This window comes from Phyllostomus hastatus, unplaced genomic scaffold (assembly GCF_019186645.2).
Source record: "Phyllostomus hastatus isolate PE091 unplaced genomic scaffold, TTU_PhHast_1.1 phas_scaffold_317, whole genome shotgun sequence".
NCBI lineage: Eukaryota > Metazoa > Chordata > Mammalia > Chiroptera > Phyllostomidae > Phyllostomus > Phyllostomus hastatus.
Window position 1 is genome coordinate 21,450,723 of NW_025334023.1, and position 15,444 is coordinate 21,466,166.

The 15,444-nt window shown below is 36.6% G+C and overlaps 1 protein-coding gene across 2 annotated transcripts in view; it reads left to right on the forward strand.

The window, feature by feature from the left end:
• Window positions 1–15,444, forward strand: part of TRPC6 (transient receptor potential cation channel subfamily C member 6) — a 118,432-nt gene that overhangs the window by 74,008 nt on the left and 28,980 nt on the right. For both annotated transcript variants that reach the window (XM_045818057.1, XM_045818058.1), the window contains exons 2-4: window positions 3,275–4,049; window positions 11,200–11,385; window positions 14,047–14,211. In XM_045818057.1, the coding sequence (XP_045674013.1) occupies window positions 3,275–4,049; window positions 11,200–11,385; window positions 14,047–14,211 (1,126 nt within the window). The remainder of the gene's footprint in view (window positions 1–3,274; window positions 4,050–11,199; window positions 11,386–14,046; window positions 14,212–15,444) is intronic.

The window sequence follows — 15,444 nt, forward strand, 5'->3', positions numbered from 1 at the left end:
GAATGAATAATTATTTTTTATAAATGGAAAGAATGATATACAGAACAAAGCAAGCTAACAGAAAAGCAACTTAGGAGTAAATTCTCTGAAGTGTTCTGATCTGTATAGTCTGTATCACAATATCTCCTGAATTAGATAAAACAAGATACTATGTTTTGAAGGCTTTTCTGCTTTTCTCCTGCTATATATCTTCTTTGTATAACACTTGTTTCTGGTGTTATATAAAGAAATATTTGAAGAACAAAAATATGTTCTTAAAAATTAAAATCATAATAGCAGAAAAAAATTCAAAAGATATATTAGAGCATAAAATTAAAGCAATACCCCAGAGTATAATGCAAAGCAATACATATTAGAAAATAGGAAAAAAGATAAAAAATTAAAAAATAAATCCAGAATATCTGACATCCAAAAGAGAGTTCCAGAAACAACACTGAAAGCAGACACAAAATTATCAGAAAATAAGCAAATAATGTTTCACAGAAAAGAACATATTTTCCCAGATTAAAAGGTTTACTTTTAATGTGCAGAACTATGGAGGAAAAGAGATTCCCTCCAGTAAAAAATCATGTAAGTTTAGATCAACACAAAGAAAATATCCAGTATCATACTTCTCAATAGCAACTACAAAAACTAGAATCCAGCAGAACAAGACTTTTGAAGTTACTGTCAACCTAGAATTCTCTACCCAGGCAAATTACTAATTAAGGTTGGCAATAGTACAAAGTCATTTTGGGACATGCAAAAATCTCAAGAAATTTACCTCCCATGTATATTTCTCAGTCAGCTCCTGGAGGATATGCTATACTAGACACAAGAATAAACTAAGAAAAAAAGAGGATCTGGGATACAGAAAACAAGAAACCCAACATAAAAGCAAAACAAAGAGAATCCTTGGGATGAAGCTAAAAGGAAGATTCAAAGAGAACATACATTCCTCAAATGTAGATAGCAACTAGTCCAGATTGCCAGCACATCAGAAGATTACAGAAGAGATTCTTCAAGAAGCTAAAACTGAAAAAACACATAGTATATTGAATGTATTAAGGGTAGGTTTACATTGAAGAAGAGAATTTTGTTTAATTAGTTGTAAATATCTAGAACATTAAGTGTATGAATATAGAAAGAGAATTTTTAACTACTGGGTTTCAGGACATAGGGAAGCTATACCTGAAAAGGCATAATGGTATACTACTTGCTATGATGAGCACTTGCATTGTCATAATGTAAATAGTTATCTAATAAAAGTTATAATGTAATTATACTGGAATGATAAGGGACCGTGCGGCTGATTTGTATGTGTCTCTGTGAGTGTGAAGGCATGGTGGGAGACTGGGAAAGCGAGCTGAATTCCGAACTTTTGTAGTAGGAAGTCCATATATAATGCCAAACCTGGAAAAATTAAGAAATAGCAATATTAGCAAGTCATATTGATATAAGGGCTTAAATGATCAAATAATCAGCTAAAGTAGTTCAAATTTATTGTTACCAGGCATCTGGAAATAGAGAAATGAAGAACAAAGTACTCTTGGATTTTGTAGGAAGCTTATAGAGTCCTTAAAATAAGGACATGCATAAATGATAAAATTAAAAATGGAATTGAAAAACAAAAAATGGCTAGAGAAAAAAATAGTTGTAGAAATGATTGCCTTTTTCCTTAGTAAAAGTTAAATATACATTATCTAAAGACTCACCTTAGAAATTATTGTCTGGCTGTTGCCTCTTCATGTCATTTATAAAGTTGTCTCTTTTATAAAACATCAGCCTGGTTGGTTTTGAAGAGACCTTGGATGGCTAAAGGATTCAATGTTGAATGAAAATCTATGGAAAACATTTGTGAATATGGCAGCACACTCTTCAAGCTCCTTGGTGAACCATAACCTACTTCTGAGTTGCTGAAATTTTGCTAATTTATTCGGGCATCACTGTACCATAGACAGCATTGCCTGGAGATTTGGTATCAGGATGGATCAGGGCTAGGAGAAAAAGAGAGCTAGGTTCTCCAGGCCTGGTCATATTGTAGGGGGTTCTGGTTCATGGAGTCTGTGGGTCAACTAAAGTCTTTTCATGCTGGGGAGCTTGTGATTACCTTTAAAGTGAGAGGGCTCTTGTAAAGAGAGGGGGCATCAGTCACATCAATAATCAATCACAGTTTTTCCTTCTTTTAAAAAAGAAGGAAAACAGTCCTATAACTGGACTGTTTTCTATTCTATAGGAGCTTGTCCTTTTTGGGTTTCCAGTTAATGGTAATGATAAGCCTTGAGCCCTTCAAGCTCAAAAAGATGCTAAGACATAAAGTTATGACTCAATAAGGAAAAAAAACATTGTGGAATTTTGATCAGAGGAGGAATCACTTTCTCTTCATATCACAGACTAGAGGCCACACTGAAGGCTGGCCACCCTTGGAAAACTGTCTCCACCACAGCAGAATCCCTTCCTACCTACAGTCCTGATCACAATTGTCTTAAATTTCCAATAATGTTTAGAACAATGCCTAGCAGAGTTGAAGCATTAACGTTCCCTGTTAATGAAATCTATGTCATAGCATATAGTTGATCCCTCTCCTGGAGAAAGCTCTCCACCTGCACCTGACCCCTGTTTCACCTTCCCACACACACTCTCACCTGACTCCTACTCATCCTTTTATTTTTAACAAGTCAGCTTCTCCTACAAACTAAGCTAGCTGACCCTGCAATAGGTTTATCATGACAATTAAACAGCTGATAACAAGGTATTGTGGTAATTGTCCATTTTCCCTTTAGACTACAAGAGTTATAAAGGCAGAAAAGGGTTTTTGTTTTGTTTTTTTTTCAAACCAATGACATTGCTTATTCTGGGCCTTATATAATATCTGGCCCTGGACTCAATAAGTATGTGTTGATATGAATGGATTTGCTATTTTCTACTATCTAAAAAGTATTTTCATACTCTATATCATAATGGTGACTGATCCTGGGTCTTTCTTATGTCTTATACCATCTGTGATTGAGAAACACATATTAATCTCTATGTGAATGGCACAGAGAGATTAGGGGAATTGCCAGTCTTCCCCTTAAATTGGAATGTTAAAATATGCAAAGTACTTGGCTTTCTTAAAGGAAAAGTTCTAGGAATCCATTAACAAATAAATGCATCTTCATTTTATATTAGAGTTGGTCTAGAGACAATGAGACAACATCTAATATATTGGAAGATTGCAATTAGATGGTAAGTCATTTGGCACACTAAATTGCTCTTAATATGATTTGTTAACAATTTTTCTATTTTATTACAGCCGAGGCACCGACAACAGACTGGCCCACCGGCGGCAGACAATTCTCCGTGAGAAAGGGAGAAGGTTAGCTAACCGAGGACCAGCATACATGTTTAATGATCACTCAACAAGCCTAACTGCTGAAGAGGAGCGGTTTTTAGGTGCAGCTGAATATGGCAACATCCCAGTGGTGAGAAAGATGTTGGAAGAATGCCTGTCACTCAATGTTAACTGTGTAGATTACATGGGCCAGAATGCCCTGCAGTTGGCAGTGGCCAATGAGCACCTGGAAATTACAGAACTTCTACTCAAGAAAGAAAATCTCTCTCGTGTTGGGGATGCATTACTTCTAGCTATTAGTAAAGGTTATGTTCGGATTGTGGAAGCCATTCTCAATCATCCAGCTTTTGCTGAAGGAAAGAGGTTAGCAACCAGCCCCAGCCAGTCTGAACTCCAGCAAGATGATTTTTATGCCTATGATGAGGATGGCACACGGTTCTCCCATGATGTGACTCCAATCATTCTGGCTGCCCACTGCCAGGAATATGAAATTGTGCACACCCTCTTGCGGAAGGGTGCTCGGATTGAACGGCCTCATGATTATTTCTGCAAATGCAATGAATGCAACCAGAAACAGAAACACGATTCCTTTAGCCACTCCAGATCTAGGATCAATGCCTATAAAGGTCTGGCAAGTCCAGCTTATCTGTCATTGTCTAGTGAAGATCCAGTCATGACAGCTTTAGAACTCAGTAATGAGCTAGCAGTGCTGGCCAACATTGAGAAAGAGTTCAAGGTAGGTCTTTAATATAAGGTCTTCATCCTTCATAAGTCAAAGTCAAGGTATATTCGCAAGCTTCCACTATGTGCTCAGCATTGTACTAGTTACTGTAGTCAGTAAGTAGTTTAATGTTTTTTCCCCAACAAGCTCTTTGTTCTAATTATATGTAGTACGTTATGATTGCTACCACTTAGAGATATTCTGCTATGTACCAGATATTTTACAGTTATTATGTCTAACCTTTATCACAACCTTGAGAAGATATTAGTTCCTTTTCAGGTGAAGAAATGGAGGTATAGAAAGGTTAAGTAAAACCTGAGATCAACAACTGGTAAATGACAGAGCTGGGATCAGAATCCAGGTATGCTGCATCCTCAGACCCAGGCTCTTTCTCCTATAAAGCATGGATTTTGTATTCAGAGCATGGTGACCCATGCTGTTGAGGTCAGGAAGGTGGACAAGCTGAGGGAAGTCATGGTTTGACTTGAGCGACAGGTGCATGCATACTTTCTGCTTGGTGTAAATATTAACATTTAAAGATAGAATTCTTAAATTGCTCTGTCAGGTGTATCCAGGCCTCTAAATGCTATAATGATGTGATGCCCCTAATGCCTATTTTAAAAATAAGTGAACAATGTCATCTTTAACATTCAGAATAGCTGTATCTTTCCTTTTTCAGTCCAATTTCCTCCAGAAATGTGATTCCTAATGTAATAGCTTTTATTGTAGTCTCTGTTAATCACTATATATGCAAAATTTTATATATATACACCTATAATACATTTCATGTATGTTTATATATGAAAAATATATATGAAATTTTTGACTTTTTAATTACCTGTGATCTTAAGACTCTAGGTATTAAAATATTCTGAAAAAGTTAACTTTACATCTATTATTTTTGCATTTGAACAAAGCAACATAAACTAAACACTATTGTTTAATATAACAAATATATACAAATTTTGAAAATGAATTTGACCATATGACATAATCCTTATTGGAAATAAGTTCTTAGTGGGATTAATCATGTCTACACCTTTGTTATACATTTAATGAAAGAAAAAGGTATGTCCTGCTAAAAATATCTTGGTAAGGAAGCCAGAATGATACTTTAGTTTTTGTTAATAAGCTGTATAAATTGTTAAAAATTTTATGGAATTAAATTAAAAGAGGGTTGACTATAGGTGGAATAAATATTTCTTGATATGATTTGATAACTACCTTAGTAAATTACACATACTATATCTGAAAAAAATCACATAAAAGTTTTATCTATGTGTGTCAGCCAATGTCCTATGAAAATTTTGAGTCCTACAAAACATCCCAAGCCACATAAAAAAGAATCATCCTCACTAGTTTTTTTGTACCTTGGTCATTTGAGATGCCTTTCATTTTAACTAATGATATATCCTAAAGAGGCGTATTCAGACTAGTTTAAAAGAATCACACATTGAAGTACATGAAAATTTTATTTTTGTATTTAGTATTCTCTACCAAAGCATTCTTTTCCTTTTCTGTCACTCTCACTCAAGAAGGATGCATTTTTTGGCAATGACTGTTGGATAACGAAGAGGAGAGTATATTAAACAAAAGTTATCATGGTTCCTATCACCACACTGTACCATATTTCTAAATTCAGAACATCCTAACATGAACCAGCACATTGTATTTCTACCACTAAGCTTTATCTTTGACAGAAACGTATATGAGAGAAGGGAAATTTAGGGACCCCTCAGAGTGTGTGGTACTGGGATTAATCATTAAAGGGAGATTCCTTATTGCTGGCTACATGGGTGAAGTGGGGAATTCTTTTATAAAAGGGCAAAAGATGTATTTTTAAGGAAATCAGTTTTAGGAAAGTTGAGGATCTGGAAATCGATTCCCTTAATGCTATCGATATTCTATGGTTCTTTGGAAAGTCTTTGCATATCTGAAGGCAACTAATCTATTTTGTGAGTCAGAGAATGTGACCCCTTCACTAAGACTTCTGTAATATGTAACATATAGCTTCTCTAAGCTCCTCCCAGCTTCTCCCCTTCCATTAATAAGAAGCCAGATGAGTTGCTACTGAGTTCCATGGGCAATTTTAATTTTACTCCTTGAATCTCCTTGGCCAAACAAATTGCACTTATCATCAGGTCTGTAGCTGGTTCCATGTAGAGGTACAACCTGACCACGGCAGAAAAATCTAATAGCTAGATAAAGCCACAGGAATAAAAAGAAAACAAATAGGCCTGAGGAATTTCATGTCTTTAAAGAGAATGGGGAGAAACCAGATTCAAAAATTTTCACCCATTCAAGTTCAATTTTTGTACTGAACTTTTTCAGCTACCTTAAACTTTCACTAAGCCTAATTTTTTGCAACATATACCAAGTCAGCAAAAAATATGGAACACCCAGAACTTGTCTTTTCGATATCAAGAGAACAAGACTGCTGGCTCCCCTCCTTGACTGAAGATGAGGCTCAGATAAGGTAGAATAATCTTACAGACAAGGAGATCAATACCAGGGATGGTTTTGTCAGCAAATTTAGTCTCTCAAATTTCTAATTTCCTCCTAACATCTCATTATGTACTTATACTTATGTTCCTAAGCCCTTTTTGAACTTTTAGGTTGCTTGTGGCAACAATGTTTTCTTTACCCTAAAGTCACCTCTTTTATACTTCAGGGACTGTCATCTTCCCTGTCACTCAGGAAAAGCAGCTTTTCTGGAGCTTTTGCAGGTCCTTCATGTCTTCCGAGGAACCTGTGCCCAAACATGCACAGGGCCCTCCGGATGCCTCTACCCTTGACTTTGAGAAAGGGGAAGGTAGAGCAATTCCTGCTCCATCTGTTTTTAAACTGTTGCTGTGCTCTGGTGTTGAGATGTTCAAAAATGTCTGGCATTGTTTGAAAGAAATATCCTTTAAGAAACTGATTGAGCTGAAAATGATTTTTTGTTGCAGAAAGGCAGTGTGACTGTTGTTAGACCTAGGCAAAGTGACAAAGGGTGTCACCTTGTAGCGACAGTGCTAAGTAGCGACAAGGCAAATCACAGCATCAGAAGCACAGGGCTGGGAACCAGACCAAAGAAGGAGGAGGATATGTACCATTATTGAGCTTTATGGATTATTCTAAGTGATTTACACTCTAACTTTATGATATAGCAACATTTAAGTTCTCCATAATTAGGAGAAATTAGCCAAAAGCTAGAAAATACAGTGACCTTTCTAAGATTATAGAAATACTAAATAGCGGAGCAAAAATTAAAATCCAGGTGTGTTTGTTCCCAGCCACGTTCCTGTCTTTACTTCACTCAACACATTTTTGATTATCTACCATGTGCCACACCTGTGCTAGGCTGTAAGGACTCAGAGATGAGTAAGATCTGTAGTAGTCTTTGCTCTGAAGCATATTTGAATATACTCAGGAGAGGCAGATACACAAACAAATAAATAGACTAAAGTGTATGGGGGTGCATGTATGTCATTACCATTGAATTTCCTATCCTAATTTGAAGTAAATGGACAGAGAAAATCTCCTTCTGGCAGAATTTTAGATCTAAGGCAAGTCAGCACTTAGGGAGGGAAGTTAAGTGCAGCAGTTTATACCGTAAGTGGCCTCAGCCCCTGACATCCCTTGTTTACTTCATTGCTGCTCTGCCAGGTCAGTGGGACCTGAGGATTTCTGTGTGAAGGGAACAATAAAAGCTGGTTGTCAAACACTGTGTTAAATTAAATATATAGCTACTGATGATGGCCAACAATCAACATGAAAGTCAGTAGCATCCACTGTATCTAAGAAAATGTCTTTAGTTCACATTTGAAATTGCATCTCATCTCTTCACCTTTTCTGTAGCGTCATGTAACTTTTATACCCCTTACAACCCTACCTACTGGGTTCTGCATAAATACTTGCTAATCATCACATCTGCTGTAACAGAGCTCAGTGATCAATATGACACTTAGTGACAATAATTCCAAGAACAGGAAAGACCCAGTGTTACAGTAGTCTTAAGAAGTGTGGCTGGCTAACAGGTAGTAATATTCAATATTAACTTTAATCTTTAAGCACATAATGTCTTAGTAACACCTGTCTTAGTAAGACTATGGTATCTATCACACAGCTGGTGCATAGAATATTTGGTAAAGAACGCATGAAGATGCTGCCCAGGAATCCCAGCATGCTTTATATTTGTGAGCACAGCTTTGTGCCGAGGGAATGAGAGCACCTGAATATCGTTTATGAAAACAATAACAACCCTAATGATTACCAGGAAGTTGGCATTCATATATGGTATAATCTTCACAGCAACCCCAGAAATGGGTACTGGTGTTATCCTCACTTTACACATAAGGATTTTGTGGCTTTTAAGGGGTTAAGTCATTTGCCCAAAGCCATGCAACTAGTTTCACAGTGGTTGCTCCTAATTTTGAATCCAGGTCTGCCCTTCTCCAAAGCTCAGACTGTTGATTAGTGAAAGAAGTAAGGCATGCCTTTTCCCTGGTAATTTCTATGAAGCAAACTTCATTCTTTGTACAGAAAGAAGCCAGACTTTACAGTCACAGATCTTAACATCTCTTCTACTGTGTAATGTGCAGCTAAGACAACTCTTTGAAAAGATAATTTTAACAAGGACATTTTTATGTCTTATAATTTCTAAACTCTGTCCTTTAAGCCCATTATCAGCCATCTCTTTTCAACTCTAAGGTTAATAGGCAAGCACCCACTTCCGATTTTATAGAGTATGGTGTGGGTGTGTGACCAGAGACATGACCCAGAACTAAATCAAGACACCAGCTTCGCTTCTCTTTCCAAGGAACCAAAATCACTGCTGCATCTGGCTAATGAACCTCTGCCAACATTTCATTGTAAATGGGTTTCCATGTCCATTTGAGAGACCTTAAAATATGAAAACCTTTGTAAATGGATTCCAAATGTGCAAAAGGCATATATTTCTAAAAACAGAGTCTTACTCTTTCCTTTTTTTTAATTAAAATGGGTTTCAGGTTTTTAATTTCCTTGAGAATTAGCCGTAAATTGGAAACATGGCATTAAACAGCACAAAACTCCTGTACTTAATGTTTCAGTCCATGTGGTTTCTCCTAAAAAGCATAACTCCACAGTTGATGGGTCATATTCTCTTTTTCAATGTCTAATTTCACCATGAGCCTTTCTACAATTTTACAGAGTATTGATTTCAACTGTTACATTTCTTACTTCAAAATGATCCAGGATTGAGCACTACATGGAAGAGAGGTTAGGTGCCTTAGATATTGTCATAGCTCCATGGGTTCTTACAAATGTCAGGAAATGGCCTCCTTTCAGATCTTGCCTTTGGTGATATAAAATAAAATAAGTACCTTTTATTGAGTGCTCACTAAATGCTCATCATCATGCTGTGGACTTTGCACGTGTCATTCATTACACTTATTTAATTTCACTAAGCTTTAGTTTTCTCATCTTAAAATGAGACCAATAATAGCTCCTGTCTCATAGAGTAGTTTTAACATATTGAAGATTGCATGGCTAAAAAATGGAATATCTGGGATATGATGAAAGGTATACTTAGCTCTAAACGTCCAAGTTTCTGACTGGAATACAGTGGGCTCACAACATCCACACCTCAGTGTTGGTCCTCACGACCGTAACTGACTCTTTTATGCGAAAAGGGTGAAGCTGCTTCCTTGTAACTCTGCTTATACTATCTGACCAGATACCTTTTTAAAACTGGTTTGAGCCATTCTCAGCTAAGACATAATTTGTTTTATCAATTTGCTTTTATAGAAACTGTTTGGGCTTGCAGTTAGCAAAGTGTAGCCTGTTTATAAGTTCCTAAACACGTTGAAAGGTCACTTGTCATGATTTACAGAGAGGAGCCTTAGCAGGTGATGTACACATACCCAGTATATGGTTATGTTCTTCCAGACTTCTCCAAAATATTGCCCTATTGACTGACACCCAGAGCTTATCATATTTCTCCAACATATTTCTCTCTTGATCTCTCCAAGGGGTTTTTTCATTCCAAAATATATTGGTGGCTTTAGGATAGAAGAAACAGCTAACTGTGAATCTGCAAAGCTGGCCTTAAGAGAACACTCTGCCACTGAAGCTGTAAAGCTCAGGGGGCCTTAGTTTTCTCATGTGCAAAATGGGAATAGCATTTGCCCTGCTTGCCTCCTGGTTTTTCAAGATAAAAATAGAAAGTATTTTACAGAGCAGAGACAAAGTGGCGTAATTCTTTAAGGCAAAGGGTTTGGGTCCAGAAAGAATTTAGGGTTAAAGCCTGATTTTGATGCTTAGTGGCTGCAGGGTGTTGGGCACATTATTTAACCCAACAGAGCAAGAGATTGTGAAGGTTAAGTAAGATAGTATAATCTACTTGCAATGCAACAAGTGACAGCTAGTTTGTTGTCCCAGTTAATATTGGCTTGTAAATGGTGTTATTTTAATGTAAGAGAATAAGGAGAAAGGAAATATTAGAAAGACCTGGGTGAACATGTGAATTCATGCTGTATGTCAGTTTTGGTGTTTAAATAAGACCTGCATTCTCTAAATCTTGCCAGCATATACTAGATCATCAGCAATAAATTACAATGAAAGCGTTTTCATTAAACTTTTCTTTCTCTGGAGAACAGAGTCTGTAGACTTTACATTAGACTTGCTTTTTGACCCCGTGTTTGGCACATAGAGTTCCTCAATAACTATTTATTAAATATATAAATGATATGTGTTTGCATTTCTCCAGGACCTCTCCAAATGTCCTGTTTCTCAAGTTAACCAACACTGTTTACACAGTCTGCCAAAGGCCTACCAAGTACCTATTAAGTGTCTAGCTGATGAAGTTATGAACATAAGAAATACGATGTATGCAAAGTAGTGAGAAAAGTTGCTTATTTTATATTTCTCCTGAATCAACAGGTGAATTTGATCATGCTGTAGACAAATTTCCTTTTTTAGAATATGAAGAAAATCCTTATGGTACTAAGATAGTTCAGAGATCACTCAGAAGGATAGCAATTAAAACATATTAAAACCTAAAAAAATAGTTTTCTCTTTGTTTTCTCTGCAAACCAAGGTAGTGATAAATTCCATTGAGTATCATAGTAAAAGGTGCTGCTTCATTATTATTATTATTATTATTATTATTATTATTATTATTTTGGTTCTTTCTGTTTCCTAGAACGACTACAAGAAACTGTCAATGCAGTGCAAAGATTTTGTGGTCGGACTCCTTGATCTGTGCAGAAATACCGAGGAAGTTGAGGCCATTCTGAATGGGGATGTTGAAACACACCATGGTGGTGGAGATCACAGTCGTCCAAATCTCAGCCGTTTAAAACTTGCCATTAAATATGAAGTAAAAAAAGTAAGGTCAGGCATGAAGCCCATTTCATGTTATTTCAGTTTGCATTGGTGCTAAATAAGGATGAAGGGTTGGCATAGCTAAATGAGCTGGGTATTTCTAATTAACAGTTGCATTAGGCAGATGAATCCTAAGAGCCTAGTTATGAGGTGTCTGACCTACACCAAACACCAGTCTTTAAAATCTTGATTTCCTTATGCAGTGATGTCACTTTTCTGTACTTAACTAATGACATAACCATGACTTTTGTGCATACAAATCACAAGGCATTTGTTATATGATGGGAACATCATTACTGAAGACCCATCTTTGTTTGTTGTTACATTCCAATTTCTTCTTCAGTGCAATTGAATCTCCTCCAACTGTATATTTATTTTTGGAAGATTTTTATCCTGTCTCTATATAGTACCCCTCTCCTCAAATCCTTGGCTGCTTTCTTAGGTTATGTATGATATCTTTGAAAATGTTTTCTTGAAGCTAAGTTTTTTCCTTCAAAAAAGATGCGCCAGTTTACACAGGCCAATAATGGCATATGACAGGGCATATTTCTTCCACTCACAATGGATATTCTTAAACTTTACCATTCTGAGAAAACAAACAATGGATCTTGTTTTATTGTCAAGATTAACTATCCTTAGGAATCATTTGTAGTTTCTGTATATAACTTGTCCTTTATTAATCTTTCAATATTCTTTATCATTTAAAAAAATTATGTTGTTGCATTTTGTGTATTAAATAATGTCATCTGTCCTATGTAGAGATCATTTTTTAAAATAATTATGTGAAACACATTCACGGACATAGATAACAGTATGGTGGATGCCAGAAGGGAAAGGGGTCAGGGGAAGATGAAGAAGATAAAAGGGTCAAGTACATGGTGATGGGAGGAGTCTAGACTGTGGGTGGTGAGTGCACAGTGCAGCATACAGACGATGTGTTAAAGAATCATACATCTGAAGCATATAATGTCATTAACCAGCACTGCCACAATAAATTTAATTTAATCAGTTAAATATATAAGAATTTAAAAAATCAGAAAAAAGCTTCTTTTTATTGAAAGAGTTTATAGCACAGAAATAGGATAAGCAGTCCATAAACAGACCCATGTATATAAATGAGAATTTAGTATAAAATAAGTTTAGTGTTTTATGTCAGTACAGGAAAAATAGTACACTTTTTTTTTGTGTGTGGAAGGAACAGGCTTTTATTTATAATATTCCAGCCTTGGGGCAGGTGCTCAGAGCACTTCAGATTGGAGCCCTTCTTTCTCACAAGGTCCAGCACTTCCCTTGTTCCCCAAAAGGCTACATGCCAAAAGCAAACCCAATAGATCCCCATATTCTTATCTTAAACCAGATGCACAAATAGTTCCCCAGTCTCTCTGGAAAGTTCCAAAGTTGCCATCCTCATGCAGCAGATCTCTCCTTCAGGATCTGGAGTATGTTGTTTTCAGCCTTCATGTGATAGTCCAGGAAAGCATGTGTCATGGTATGCTGGATCATGGTGAAGTCCAGGAAAGGCACAAACCTCAAGAGTCCAGATAAGAGTCCAGGTCTGCAAGGCAGTGGATCAGCATCTTGCAAGGAAGCATCCTTGATGGCTTTGAAGTCTGCTAGAGTGGGCACAATGAAAGCAGCTTGCCTGCTTTCCTACTAGCCCATGACAGACCAGCTCCTACAGCCTGCATGGCTCCTATCTCACTACTGGCAGCCTGCCAGAATCTACCTTCACTACCAGCTGCATCATGGCTCTCTCGTGGCTCTTCTACTCCCTTCCAAGCCACATGGCCAAAACCCTACAAACTGTAGAGCTGCTACTTCATTACCCGCAGCATGACTCCTTCTATTCCCTTTCAAGCCACATGCCTGAATCCCTCATGGCTCTCCATGGTTTATTTAAATCCTGACCTGAAGCCTCCTGTGGGTTCCCCCTGGATCATGGAATCACTCTTGCCCTGCCTGGGGATGGCAGCCAAATGAATGTAAACTATACAGGAGAACTGGTATACTTCTTTTTTAAAAATATATTTTACTGATTATACTATTATAGTTGTCCCATTTTCCCCCTTTATTCCCCTCTGCCCTGCACACCCCTCCCACCCACATTCCCCCCACCTTAGTTCATGTCCATGGGCCATATATATATATGTTCTTTGGCTTCTCTATTTCCTATACTATTCTTAACCTTTCCCTGTCTATTTTCTACCTACCATTTATGCTACTTATTCTCTGTATTTCCCCCCCACACTCCCCTCCCCTCCCAGTGATAACCCTCCATGTGAAAAGTATTTAAACATCTGGACTAGCAGGGTCTTTACATTGTTCTTTCTAGATAAAAAAAAACATAATTATAAAAGTCCTTGTGTAAAACACTGATGAATATTTTTATAATATTAAATTTCAAAAAGTGTTCTATGCTTTGAAAGAAAGACCATTTGTTATAAAAGAAAAGCTTAATAAATTGGAATCAAATTTATATAATACATTTTAGAACATTCTGCCATCCTGCTTGGAGCCTGTCAGCTAGATGTGTTATGCTTGTACCTTAATTCTGACAATATTTTTCATGGGAAAGCAAGGAACAAAATATCAGAATAAAAGAAAATAGCTTATGTTGAACTTTTTGTTAATTAAGATGTTAAATGTTTTGTCATTTTCTTGCTAGTTTGTAGCTCATCCAAACTGTCAACAGCAGCTTCTCTCCATATGGTATGAGAACCTTTCAGGTTTGCGGCAGCAGACGATGGCAGTCAAGTTCCTTGTGGTGCTCGCCGTTGCCGTAGGACTGCCCTTCCTGGCTCTCGTTTACTGGTTTGCTCCATGCAGCAAGGTATGTCTGTGAAATCTGGGCCTCTGTTATCTGCTGGAAGTATGTCTAGTTGCATGCATCAGAGCCAGTTATGCATGGAAAATTATATTTCCCAAATGAAAACTATGAAAGTCACATTCAACTTAAATAATATTGTTTTTAATGTTGCAAAAATAACATATGTTAGCTAGGAAATATAGAAGGAAATGGAAAGAAGGGAAAATTTGCCTATAATACCATCGCTGTTAATATGTAAAAGGAAGCCTCAGTTACTATGTTAGTGTATTTCCTTTTTGTCTTCCCTCTATGCATACATTTTTATATGCTTAAATGAGGTTACCACATGTATTGAGCAGATATTTCAAATAACATCCTAAAAGATAAACATGGTTTCTCTCTTTATTTTTCCGCTGGAAAAATTTGAGATGAAAATTTTTGTAGTTAGTATGACCAGATAAATCTTAATTTAAATAAGGTGCAGTCATATCAAAACCAATGTAATAGTTGTTTCAGTGGAGAATATTTATTTTAGGAACGGCATACAATGCAACTTGACAGCAAATACAGCTTGTTTTTCCCCCAAAAATCTATCTGCCCAGGCTTGGTGAAAATATGTTCAAATGAACCTAGCCTTTCATTAGTGTGACAGAACAAGTTTGAAAATGTTCAAATGTTTGAATTCTGTTGACAGGCAGACGTTTGTCTGTCCTGCATTGCCAACAATCTTATTTTCCATGCTTCTGAAGCCGCATTTCTGGACCTATTTAAGTGACAATTCTGAGGGTCAGACTGAAATAATTCTAAAGTTATATGGCAAAATGTCTGTTGGACCATCTATTTCTGAGCTGAACACTTGCTGTTCTTAAACATGGGCATGACACATTTTCAAACATTTGTAAGTGTGTGGGTACAAACACAAATATCACCATTACTAACATACTATTTTATTACTCAGTCACATATTTTGTGTTTTAGCCTTATAGGAACCTTTCTCATCAGCTTTGGGTAGAAAGCTAGTGCAAAATCTTTTTTTTTTTAAGTATAGTGTGGACTTCATAATTACTTCCAGTGAGTATGATAGGAACAGCTGGAAACTGGGCATTTAATTATGAGTACAGAACCTATCACTACATTTTTCCCCTTAGACTATATAAGGCCCAAAATTCATCTCTTATAAATAAAATATAAATGATAAAAATAGTGAGATTTGCTAAATGAGAAATTTGTAGTGTAAACTTTCTTCTAGAAAGTTAC